The sequence below is a fragment of the Hydra vulgaris genome, chromosome 13 (assembly GCF_038396675.1).
Source record: "Hydra vulgaris chromosome 13, alternate assembly HydraT2T_AEP".
In the NCBI taxonomy this organism is placed as follows: Eukaryota; Metazoa; Cnidaria; class Hydrozoa; order Anthoathecata; family Hydridae; genus Hydra; species Hydra vulgaris.
This window is the reverse complement of record NC_088932.1, coordinates 19,445,765-19,459,570: the sequence shown is the minus strand read 5'-3', so window position 1 is coordinate 19,459,570 and position 13,806 is coordinate 19,445,765. Positions and strand designations below refer to the sequence as shown.

At 28.2% G+C, this 13,806-nt stretch overlaps 2 protein-coding genes across 2 annotated transcripts; one reads left to right on the top strand and one right to left on the bottom strand.

Moving 5' to 3' along the window:
- Nucleotides 1-908: 908 nt before the first annotated feature.
- LOC136090137 (uncharacterized) lies at nucleotides 909-3,900 on the bottom strand. The gene has a single exon (XM_065816243.1). It carries the CDS (start codon nucleotides 3,328-3,330, stop codon nucleotides 1,663-1,665), a length of 1,668 nt encoding a protein of 555 aa, XP_065672315.1. The 5' UTR covers nucleotides 3,331-3,900; the 3' UTR covers nucleotides 909-1,662.
- Nucleotides 3,901-8,503: 4,603 nt separating this feature from the next.
- LOC136089466 (GRIP and coiled-coil domain-containing protein-like) lies at nucleotides 8,504-10,420 on the top strand. Its single transcript, XM_065815483.1, has 3 exons — nucleotides 8,504-8,655; nucleotides 8,772-9,565; nucleotides 9,901-10,420. Exons 1-3 carry the CDS (start codon nucleotides 8,571-8,573, stop codon nucleotides 10,381-10,383), a joined length of 1,362 nt encoding a protein of 453 aa, XP_065671555.1. The 5' UTR covers nucleotides 8,504-8,570; the 3' UTR covers nucleotides 10,384-10,420.
- The last annotated feature ends 3,386 nt before the right edge of the window (nucleotides 10,421-13,806 follow it).

Here is a 13,806-nt window from a genome sequence, read left to right as displayed (position 1 = left end):
ATGTTTAAAAGTTGTGACGATGGAAATGTGAGACAAAAATACTGAAAAAAGAAATTCTTATACCATACTCCTATACGTGAAGGAAACAAGTTAATGAAATATTTCAATCTATCTTATATTAAATTTAAGTTCATCTGCAGGTTTCAAATTTCATCTAATAATATAGTATTTGAAATTTATGACAATGTAAAATTTGCAACCTCATTTTAGGGATAGTTAAAACCTTACATGGTCAACTTTACATAGTCAAAAATATAGAACATTTAAGGATTTTTTTTAGATAAAATTTAAATCATGAATGATGAATTTTAGTTAATATAAGATAGTAAATTAAAACAATTTATTAACTCATTATCCTCACTTTTGGAGTGGGTGGATAACTTTTGGGATTTTCTTAAAAAGTTATGCAAGCTTAAAAAACATGAATTTTTGCTAAAAATTATCATTTGACTTAAGCATAAACATACATATACAAACTTATATTCGGAGTATTTACAATATCTGAAAGTTTGTACCAAAAATATTAAAATATCCTGTATCCATCCTTTATAAAATAAAAGTTTATACAGTGTTTAACAATTTTTATGACAATTGGGACCTAACCAATTCTTTTTTGGTTTATTAGTCAACCTTAAACATACCAAGTGGAATAGTTTAATTTTGCAACTCTTTCCTGCACAAGGAAACAACTCACCATTTTCATTACCTTTACAACAACAAATCTAATTGAGACCAGCAATGGAGACTAAATCCATATTATTGTTAGGGGCTGTTCAAATAATACGTGATACTTTTTTTGTCGTTTTTCTAACACCCCCCTCCCCTATGTGACATTTTGTGGCATTTTGAAGAACCCCCACTCCCCCACCCTGTGTGACGTGACAAAAAAAATTTTTTATAAGTTTATATTTTAATTGTAATAGTTTATTTTTATAAAAAAATACAATTGATGAATATCTGTCGAAAACCTAAATTTGTTCCCAAATCGGACTTTGACCTTAAAGTATTGGAGTTCCATGTTCTTCAATAATTTTTGAAGGCCAGTTGAGGTCAGAGGTATCAACATCATCTTGATCATACCACTCAATTGTTTCTTTGTCCGAATTTAAAAAGACACACATGAGTTCAGATAGACGTTGAGCAACTAAGCGTTGAGGTCTAACGTTTTGAATTTTATTCAAATATCCAATACTTGAGCAAACTGTTTTGTGTTGTTTCATTGATTTGATAGTTGCAAAATATAAACTGCAATTGGTACAAATTCTTTTTGGTAAGGAATTTTGAATGCTTGGACATGAGTAGTCGTATGGCAATCCATTGGGATACTTTTTTGTAACTGTCGTGGGCAAAATTGTTTTGCAAAATGATAAGTTTAAAAAGAGAGATGCAAAGTTGTTCTTTGTATTATTGCATTCAAGACCATCTTCTCCTTGGAACAAAGAAATTGGTGGTGGAAGAAAACCAGTTAGAATAAGATGAAACAGTGAGCTGCGACGATGACCACAGCATTTTTGATCATTACATTTTACAATTTGAAGGAAGTATTGACTTTCTCTGACATGTTTAGCATCCCACTCTGCTCCAAAATGTTTTAACTGTACACATTTTTCACTGTTTGGTTTTATGTACTCGGCTTTAGTTTCAAATCCATCAATGACTGTGCTAGACCAAATTTGTGCAGGAGTTGGCAAAGTTTGCCTTCTCCATAACTTTCTCTGTTGTTTCTCCTCTTGAACTAAGATGGCTTCCAAAATGATCAAATGGAAGTATAATTCCTGCTAGGTCATAGCTTAGCAGAGCCATTCTTCTCTCAACCCTGTTAAAGGCACTTCTTCCAGGAGCATTAGTGGCCACAAACATTGCATCAAGATCATGTTCTTTGAAATAAGTCTTGGCACAATGAATTGTTTTTTCATATCTTGGATTTTCATCTGGCCCACCATCAACAGTTATAATCACGATTGGTTTGCTAACTCCATCTTCAGTAAATAAGCTGCTTTTAAATGCAGGAAGATGGTTTATTTTGTTCATGTCTTCTAAGTGACTAAGTGCTGTTGATGAATCATGTTTTGCACTTCTGATTGCTATGTATGTTGGGCCAGAGTATGTGACTGCTTGTTTTTCCATGCAATCCTTTTTAATTTCTATGGCTGCAATTACTGAAGGAATAAGTTTGTGTTGAGAGGCAATTACAAAATCATGATCAGCTAAAGTTACCTTGTACTCAATATGCATCATCATTGGTGCTTGTTTGCTTGCAGCCGTCAATCCAATTGGCACCCTAGCTTTATCATCCTGGGAGTGAATCGTCACTTCTTTAGGACCCAAGACTGCCGCAAGTTCTTCAAGGGCACTAATGGATGATTTGGCAAATTTTGTGTCTACATGATATTTATGCTCAGAATTTTGTGCTCTTATTAACCGGACAGGTGCAGTTTTAACATGTCTTTTTCCTTCTGTGCTCAATGATCTGCTTGGAAGTAATCTTAAGTAAACTCCTGATCTCGAGAGATTGTAACCATGATTTTTCAATTCTTCAACCAAGTCATTTAATGTTTTTACAGTTCGAACCATTTCAGTTCTTCTCCTATCATCAGAAGCAGACCCTTTCATGGCAATATCTACAATTGCTTTTATTAAACTGTCCTGATCACAGGCTAACGGTCGACCTTTTGATACTGAATTTTTAATTCCACACAACTTTTTTCTAATATCTGGATCTAATGCTTCTATAGCTTTTTTTCTTTTTAGTCTGGTTGCTGTTTGGCGTTCAGTGGCTTTTTGACGAAGTACAAGATCTCGGTTTTTTTCTACCAAAAGTTTTTGCTTTTGCCCTAGTATTTGGTAGTCTTCTTGTGACAACAAGTTGCAATTTCTTTTTTCAGTGAGATATGCAATATCTTTTTCTAAAATAAAATTTTCATTTTTTAACTGATCTTGTTTCGGGGCTTGTTTTGTTACAACTTTTGAGAAACTGGAATTTTCTTTTTCACACTCTTCACTTGTTGTAATTGATGGGGTCGCGTCAGTCACGCCATCAAAAGTGATTTTAGATTCAACCGCACGCTTTTTTGGTGTATTCGGTACTTGGTTCGGTAATTTTGTCCAGTAAGATAAAATACCAACTTTATTTCGGAGTTCAATTTGTTTTAGCTCTTTTAACTTTTTTTCAACTTCTACATTTAATTCGGATAATGTTTTGCTCTTTGTTTTAATCTCAGACCAGATTTTATTTGTTTCTTCTTGAGACTTTTGCTTTGGTTTGTTTGCAAATGCTTTCAAATATCCTTCATAAATAGATTTGTAAAGTTTTTCTTTTTCACTAGACATTTTTAATCTATAACAACATCAACAACAAGAAATTAATTTTCCTTACAACCATTACGTTAAATAAGTATATAGTAAAGATATTATTACTAATAACATTATTAATAGTACAACTATTTAATAGTAGTACTAAAATTTTATATCATAGTAACTAAATAACTTAACATATAATAAAAATGATAACGTAACTAAAGTAGTTCGACAAATTCATTAGAGTGACACAAAACATTAAAAGTAATAATAACAATAACATTAAAAATTAAAGTATTGTAAAACTAAAACATTTATAGATCAGATGACGATCAAGAATAATATTTATGTTTAAAGATCAAATTTTAAACAACTATTAATACTAAAATTTTTAGTATATTTATACAAATATTCGTTATAAAATAAAAGTAGATTTTTAACGGTAACATAAATTGCTTTTAAATAATCGCCCACTATCTGGTTTTTCTTTGTTTGTAGAATCAAAACTTCTTTTTATGTCTGCAATTACCACAAGTAACTTAAAAAAAAACCAATTTAATTTTTTTATTTTCATTTGTTATGACTCCGTTAAACAATAAACGCTAGCTTGTGAAGTCGTTGCATAGCATTTTTCTTGAAAATTTTCGTATCGTATATAATTATCTCGGAGTTAGCTATTTTAAAAAATTACGCAGTGATAAAAAATTTGATTTAAAAAGTTATTTATCTCGTCACACTGTAGCAAACCACCCCCCTCCCCCATGTGATATTTTGTGACACTTTCCAATATCTCCTTCCCCCCTAAGACTGTCACGTATTATTTGAACAGCCCCATTATCTTTTGTAAAATATTTACCTACTATTTCTGGTAAGATAGAGCTATTAAATACTTGCTGGCACTTTATTACACAAGCTGTTTACAAAGGATTGTCTAGATTAATTCTTTCTAGTGACTAGTCTTTAAAAGTATTTACAAAAAAATCACAAAGCCTTTTTTTACATATATGTAATTGAGTTTGAACTTGAAAGTTATATGAATGTGTTCGTTTAAGCTTTATTTCAGTGTTCATTATTTGTATACAAAATGTTTTGTCTTTACCAACAGCTTTAAATTAGAAATTATCTATATGGTTAAAAGGATTTTTAATTTTAACACATCCTTCTCCACAGCATTCACAATATATTAAACCATCTGGAGAAGAGCCAATTTGAAATTAACATGATACTGTTTTACAATATCCTAATATTTTGCTAAAGCAAACTTTTCATTGTCTATTCCCCATTTAGTTTGATATGTATTAACTTTGTAACTTTTAGGGTAACAAATTCTTTTAATTAATGATTGGGCAGGCATAGAGTCAAGTGTGTGAAATACACTGTACATGTTTGATGGTGTGACTCTCCCTGCTCAAAAATGAAACCATTTTTTGGAAAAAAATTTACTCTCTTGTAGCTTTTTGAACACTACACTGCTCAACCTCTAATACAGTCAAATTTAAACTTTCATATTATTTACACAAATCTATGTAACTTCGAAATAAAGTTGAGGGACCATATAATTCCCACAACATTTTCGGAAACTGCAATTTCAATAATGAGGGTTGGTATTCTGCACTGTAAGGAGATATAACAGATAAAATTGCTGGCTTTGACTAGCACAGACTTAGATCATTGAAAAATGTATCAAGTTCATTTTGAGTAGGAGGTGTGCAAGTATTGAAATGTAACTTATTAATTAACAATGCATCAATGCTTTTTTATCATTTAGAAAACTACAGGTAGATTCTTTTAGTATTGCCTAATCATCTTTTTGCTTTAAAGTACTTGGGGAGATAAAATCTATATCAATGCATTCTGAATACGGAATATCTTTGAGTAAAGATGGAAGCATCCAATATGCTTTTTCTCCTGTAACTGTCTTAGAATCGCAAATTCTAACAGCAGCATTACTATAAAATTGCTCCAATGTGAGAAAATGCTTCTCTAAGACCAGCCATGCAGTTACAATGAGCATACAACATTTTACAACACTTTTCAGAAATAATCCATGTAGAAGTTGCTGTTTCATTATGCTTTTGAGAATGATAAACCTTTGATAAGAGAAAATAAAATTATATAATATTCTTCATTAAAAATTTAACAATCAAATTTTAAAAAATAAAATTCAGGTGTTAAAATATGTTACCCTTCCAATAACCAAACAATTTTCATTAAATAATTTTAAACCAACATCCCAGACCCAGCCAGAGAAAAAAAAATTATAAGACTCCAAACTTTTATAACTTTTAAGTTCTTCAACAGATATAGGAGATAGAGCAAACATTAAATCAAAAATCAAATCAAATCAATATATTTTCACTTTAATAATAACTGTATGTATATACAATCGTGCGGGACATTTACAAACAGTTATAAACTGATGACGTGTAAAGACCTATGGTGGTATAAATTATAGCATAATAATAATAATGATAATAATAACAACAATAATAGTAGTAAATAGTAATAATAATATTAAATACAGTAATATAAAAAAGTATAATCTGTATATATATTTTATTATATATAGATATATATTTTACTATATATTTATCTATATATAATAGTGATAATCATTAATAATAATGCAAAATAAAAAATATAAAAATCATGATAATATCAGTAACAAAAAATATAACAGGTAAAAAGAAGGAAAGAAAATGGAGAGAAGTTTAACGACTTGGAAAGAAAAGTCAAAGAAGGAGAAGTCCTAGGAGAGTTTTGTTATACACCAGAATTCTTTAAGCATAGTATTTTATAAGGAAATAGAAATATTGAATATGCATCAAAGTATAATAAAAAGAATTAAAAAAAAAATTGTTATAGAGAATTAGTTTATAGTTTAATTAATACATGTTACATGGTTTAGTAAGAATGCCACAAATTTTAGAGCCATACAAACTTTACAGGATGATGAATATGAGGGTATTTGGTTGTGACTATGAACATTTATACATTTTTATGCTTTATTTTTAAAGTTTTATATTTTTATTTTATGAGTTTTAAATTTTTATTTCTATTTTTAAGTTTTATATTGTTATTGTTTTATACTTTTAGTATATTAAAAAATTATTTATAGAGAATAGCTTGGGGGTAATTGCATAACGGATAATTCATTGATTATTTTTATTGAGGATAACCTTTTTTACATGGGTTATGAAGGCATTTCTATTTGTCATTTTGGAGAATATTTCTTTAGTTTCAACAGAAAGAAAGTTCCAACAGTGAATTGATTGATACTTGATTGACTTTATACCATACTTATGTGTTTGTTTTAAAAGCATAGAGAGACTACAATAAGATACAGACTTAAGTTTATAACTATGAATATCATTTGTGAATTTAAAGTGGCTAGTGAAGCAGCTAGGCGTATTATTCTGGAAAATGTCCATACAAGAACACAGTTTGATAAGTAGATAAGTTCGTCAAGCTTTAAAATTTTAGAAAGATTACATAGTATGTCAACACCAAAACTGTTAGGTTGAAAGTGAATTATTCTCAAAGATTTATTCTGGAGATTTATAAGGTTTTTTTCTAAATGGATGAACTTTGTCCATATCTGACAACCATAGCGTAGATGGGAGTTAAAAATAGCATGCCAAATATTCACAAGGGTTTCGTAATTCACAAAACGGCTTATTTTGGTAAGCATTCCATTTGCTCGACTTAGTTTGTTTGATATGGATTTAATTTGTTAAATGAACAAAAGAATTTCATCTAATAGTATACCCAGATATTTTATTTTATCTACAATATTTAGTTTTTGACCACTAATTCTAAAATTAAGTTTTTTGGTAATTTTTTTGCCTTGAGGTTTAAATAGAACTAATTCAGTTTTTTTTACATTCAAAGATATTTTGTTTGATCGCAACGATTGAACCAGTGATGCCAGGTCATAATTTAGGTACTTATTTAGCTTTTTTAAAGACTTATCTACAATCAGAAGGTTAGTGTCACCAGCAAAATGGTACACCTTTGAGTATTTAATACAAGTATTTAAATCTTTTTTTTTTGCACAAAGACGTAGTTTGTTTCGCTTGTTTGTTTTTTTGTTTATTTGTTTGTGAACCAACATGACAGCCGTAATGAGTTTCGCATAATTATCATAAGTTAATGATGTAACCCGGAACAGTGGATAACAACATTCACAAATATAATAATATTATCCTATTTATTTCTTTATTTTCAATAAACAGATTCGGGAAATATGGTTGAACTTTTTTTTTAAAGGGAGGATGAAATTCAGTGTTATTAAAATATATAGAAAGATTTAGAGCTATTTTAAAGCCTTAATAAAAACGCCAAAAAAAAACCTTCCTATCTAAGTAAATATACATATATATATATATATATATATATATATATATATATATATATATATATATATATATATATATATAATATATATATATATATATATATATATATATATATATATATATATATATATATATATATATATATATATATATATATATATATATATATATATATATATATATATATATATTGAGGGAAACCGGGCAAGATGGCGAATGAGACAAGATGAATTTTCATATAACAAATTTTCATTTAAAAAGTTATATCTTATAACAAAAAATTTTAAACAGGGTAGAAAAAAAAACTTTGTTTTCATTATGTATTTGAAAACATCTATCGGCTTTTTTGAATGAGGAGCCATTTGCAAAACGCGCTAAGTCCGAGTAAACTGATTTTGAGAAAACAACGAACTAAATAACTCTTAGTTGCACAGCAACAGAAATTAATATTTTCTTTGTCTATTTTTTAATTGTTCTAATACTTAAATAGATGATAGATTTCAGAATATAGAATGTGGAAATAGAATTAACTCAATATTTTTACTTTTGTGACTTAGCGCGTTTTTGCAGTTGGGCTCCTCAAATATTGTTAACGAAATTTTATATGGATTATTTATTAATAATATATTTTTTTTTTTTTGAAAAAAATAAATAAATAAATTTTATAAAACTGGAAACAAAAACGACTTACAAGTGATCTTGCTCTGGTCACGTGAACAGATAAAAAAATTTCGTTTAAAATGTAAAATTTATCAACTTTGCTTTTTAAAAAGTTATATTATTCGTGTTTTTTGAAGTAATTTGACGTCATTTATTTTAAAACTATTTTTTGTGACAAAATTAAAATTTAAAAGTTGGCATTTTTGTGACTTGTTAAATATTGGTCTTAAATTTAAATAGTTTTTTATAAAAAAAATGATTAAAATATTTCCATACAGGTTTTTTCATAGAGACGATGAAAAGAAAATGGGAATGATATCACAAAATCAATCATTAAAAGGTAAATGTTGAACATAATATTTTATATATTATTTGTGTTAAATATTTTAAACCTCTTAAATTTTAAATCAAAAATTTTAAATCAAAAATTATAATAATATTTTATTTATTGTTTAGAAGATAGAGAGAAAAAACATGATTTTAAAATGAATTTGAAAAAAAACAAGGTTTTTAAATTGTTTGAAAGAAACAAAGTCCATCCAGCAGAAGAAAGTAAAATACTTAAATATGAGCCATCCGATGCACGAGAAGTTGAAAAGTCAATCGACTCTTCAATTAACAATACATTTCAACAGGAAAAGAAAAAGAAAAATAAGAAAATTAACTTTTGGAAACTTTTTCATCAGGGTTATAAAACAAAGAAAGAAAAAAAGAAAAAGAATGTTGAGAGTAAATCTTATCAAAACATTTTTGAAAATTTTATCAAAAACGATGGAATTGACACCATTGATAGTAAGAATCTTATTGAAAACGATAAAATTGATATCATTGATAATGAGAGTTGTATTGAAAACGATGGATTCGACTCCTTTGATAAAGAGAATTTTATAGAAAACGATAAAATCAAAATCATTGATAATAGGATTTTTTCAGAAAACGATAACGACCTAAGTTTTGATAGTTTTTACTCGTCTTTGGATGAAATTTACATGGATTCAATAACATATCTAAGTCAAATAGATTCATTTGATTTGTTCGAAAAAGAAAAAGGTTTTGAAATTATTCATGACGTAGAAAACGTTGAGAGTTTGAACATAGAAAACATAAACCAGAGTTCCTCGTATACATTTTCTGATTCAGATGATGAGTTTGTTTCTGATTTTGTAAATGACGATGTATTGAATTCTACTTTGCAATTAACTAGTTTTATTAAAGAAATAAGGAACAATTCAACATCAGTTATCAATACAGTAAGTTTTTTTTTCAATAATTTTTTTTTTACTTTTTTCGCGGGAAAAAAAACAGGTAATTTTTAGTGACTAACAACAGTGCAACATTAACGCGTGCACACTATCGTGCATACCCGTGCAACACTAACGCGTGCTAACGTGCACACTCGTGCAACACAAACGCATGCCCAATGGGCACGCGTCATCCGAAGGTCTTCCATAAGACGTCCGACGGACGTCCCTCGGACGACGCATGTCCACTGAGAATGGCTCTTCGTTTTTTTATTCTTACATTTGTATATAACTGAAGATACTTTTTTCGAATTACTCTTTTAACTAATTATTACTTTTTGTAGAGCAAAAACTTGTTTCATTGCGAAAATAATAAGAAAGAATTGTTACAGTGCGAGATCAATAAACAAGAATTAGTACATTGCGAGATTAACAAGATAGAATTGTTACAGTGCGAGAATAATGAGAAAGAGTTATTACAGTGCGAGAATGAAACGATAGAAGTGCTTCAGAGCGAGATTAATAAGAAAGAAGTGTTACAGTGCATGTTTAATATGATAGAATTGTTACAGTGCGAGATTGATAAGAAGGAATTGTTACAGTGCGAGATTAATAAGAAAGAATTGCTACACTGCGAGAATAACGAGAAAAATTTGTTACACTGCGAGATTATTAAGAAAAACAAATCATTAAAAACAATGCGCGAGTTTGCTTTGTGCGAATTAGATGAAGTTTTAAATGAAACAGAACTTGAAATTAAAGAAAAATATTGCTGTTCAAATATAAATATGTGTGAAAATGTTGCTAAACAACAAAAAACTATTTAAAAATATTGTTATGTAATATTTATTTTGATTTTTTTTAGTTTTTATCGTGTAAATAAAATTTTGAAAAAACTTGTTTATAAATTTAAATTTTTATTTGATAGTTTATTTAACTATCAGTTACAGTCTAGTTAACTACAACCTCCCCCATTGAGATTTAATACTAGAGTGGGAGAAAAGGGGATTTTTTAGCCCAATCCTCTAAAAAATTGTATACAGTTTTTTTTATAACTTTTTGTAACGCGACAGGGCTATAAAAACGTTAACAAATTTCTAAATATGTAAAAAAAGTCTTTTTATCAGAACGACTCTTGTTTGCATATTTAATTGTGTAGAATTGATAAAGATATATGTATTTATGTTTATTATAGTTTTTTTTATCAACTTTTATAATTAATTTTATTTTTTTTCTTTATTATTACTTCATTTTATTGTCTATTCATTTTATTTTTTTATTATCAATTAAGTTTTTTTTACCCAATACATATAAATTCATTTAAAAATTAAATTAAAACGTCCTAGTCACCGTGTTACCTAGTTACCTAGTTACGTGAGAAATTTACAAGTAAGATAAACAAGAATGATAAACGCAAAATTTATGATGCTAAAAAGTAAATTATCTATCTAAAAATAAAAATTAAGGTCGAAAGCTGGTAAAAAAATGATAATCTTTAATATTTTTAGTTTGATATTAAAATGAATACATACAACATCTTAAAAATAAAGATTACAAACCAAAATTTTTTATAAAAATGTCAATTATTATGGATATTATTTTAATTTTTATGTTTTCTATAAATAGTCGGTTGCTCAATGATTGATTTCTCATTACTTCTTTAAGTATATTGCTTTATTCTGCTTTAGTACTGTTTAAGTTAAACACTTTTCAAGTGTTAAAAATTTTATGATGAAAGCTCAACTAGATCTTTAGAAATCGTTAACCAACAACAAGAGTTCTGGAACCAAGAAAGCAAAAAAAATAAATAAAAAAACTCAATAATTTCTAAGTGTTCTGACAACTCTAATCAGTTTTATTCTATCATTTAATTTTGTTCATACTCTCTTTAGTTGATTTTTTATTGATATTTTGGATCCATAGATCTTTTTTGATTTAACCGATTATTATTTTTGCACTAAAAGACAATTTTACCAAAAAGTTGCACTAGTCCAGATATACCATCATTAGAATTTATTAATGCAGATGCAATTCCAATTTCTAAATTGGTCCCCAAATCTTTCGAACATTTTTCAACATAGTTTGGTTCAGAGCCTCATTTGAGTTTTGAATGGAACTATTTAAACAGCAACTCAAAACATCACCATTACATAAATCTTTGAAAATAGGATAGATAACAAACTTTACTGCAATTACTAAATTATCTGATGGTTTGTACTGCATGATATTTTTTATAAAAATTTGTTTGGTGGTGTGGTATCAAATTGTTACCATTCCAATCCACAACAAAATTTTAGCGAGGTGTCATGCTAAAATAGTTTTACGTTTTATCAAATTTACTTAATTATATTATCAGTTAATCTTCCGTTTCCGCTAAGTCTATTTCCATCTGATAAAATTTTATCTTTCATGCTTGCACAAAGTTTATGGAGTTTGAGTACCAAGTGTCTTTTAAGTATGATCTACACATTCAGATATTATAGGTTCTAAATGTTTTACATATCGCTTTGATTATTTTACTTTTTTAAAAGGTTCAGTATCACCATAACCAATGTGATGAGAGTAGCATATTTTTCAATAGATGATGAAAATATTTTTCAATAAATAAAGAAAATTATTCCATTGCACCAGTAGATTTCATTGCATTGAACTTTGGGCATGGTTCAAGGTTTTATTGTATACCTTAAATTTTTGACTGAATCCTCCATACTAATATCCGCAAGCTTGTATAAACAGATAAAATAAATGTATTTATACTGAATGGACTAATGGCGCAGGCATATTCACTTTAGTTGCAAAAGATTTTTCCGCTTTGCATCTTTTTTCCAGTTTACGAAATGCAGTTACTGATCTTACAATTACTTCAACCGGGGTAAGCTGTCCCGGGCGCCGCAACCTGTGGGGCGCCGCTCAAAGTTATTTTTTTTAGAGGTCTTCATAAAATATCTTTACTATTTAAAACATTAGACGCCCAGCATTTTTAGTTATTGACTTTAATGGGTATTTCAGATTGTGTACGTACAAAAAGACCTTAGGTCCCGAGAAAAAGTTTATTTTTTACTTTTTGATCCATTTCAAAAATGTTGCTTTTTTAAAAATTTCTTTAAATATATCATATATCTATTTACTTTTTTAGTCCATTTAAATAATGTCTTTTTTTAATTTCAATCAGTGTATTTTTTTACGATTTTTTTTTATCTACACTAAACTAAAGTTTGCTTTGAAAAGTTTTTTTTAACAATTTCTTTTATTTACGCTATAGTAAAGTTTTTTTCGTGTTATTTTTTTTAATTATTTATTATTTTAATTTAATTACTTTTTTTTACATAATTACTTTACATAATTTACATAATTACTTTACATAATTTACATAATTACTTTACATAATTTTTTTTTACATAACTACTTTTTATAAATAATTTTGATTATTAACGCTGAACTCATGTTTGTTTTGCGCGGATAATAAATTAAATAAACTGACAAGACAACTTACATTTTGAAGAGTTTATGTTTCCAGAAACGAAAACAAAGTTTTCACTGTTAATTTAAATTTGAATATTTTTTTATTAAAAATGTTAAAAAACCTGTCAGGTTTTCAGGGAAAAAAAGTTTGCCAAGAACACTGAAGCAGCCTATGAAGCTGTTTTAATGTAAAGTGCCAAAACTAACACATTCTTTTCGTTCTCCATGTTCTTTAAAACCTTCTGAATCAAACATAATGTGTGATAAAAGCTCCTTAAAATAATCCAGTGAGACCTCCACTCTGTCTTCAAGATAATGTGAGCAACCCTCTGTTGTTCAACTTCTTCAGCTAGTCTTGCCACACGTACATCAACTTCATACTTGGACATTTGTCGCCAAAAATCTCAGGAAGCATCAAAGAAAAACAAAAACCTGAATGTAATTTAAAGCCTATAATAGTTGAAACAGAAAATAGCTTTACAATTACAAAAATTTTTTTGCAAAAAAGTGACACTTGCAGATTTTTATTTAATGACCCGTCGACTTGGCCAGAATGGCTGGATGTAAGAGAGAGAGAGAGAGAGAGAGAGAGAGAGAGAGAGAGAGAGAGAGAGAGAGAGAGAGAGAGAGAGAGTGCATCATCAAAATGAATCCAATACTTTTCCTGAAGAGCAATAAAGACTATCCTAAAACCAAAAAATGCCATTTCTCAAATGAATTTTGATACGAGGTAGTAAGAAATGACGAACAAGTAAGAGGAGATAGCTTATATACTCTCCTTCTCATCT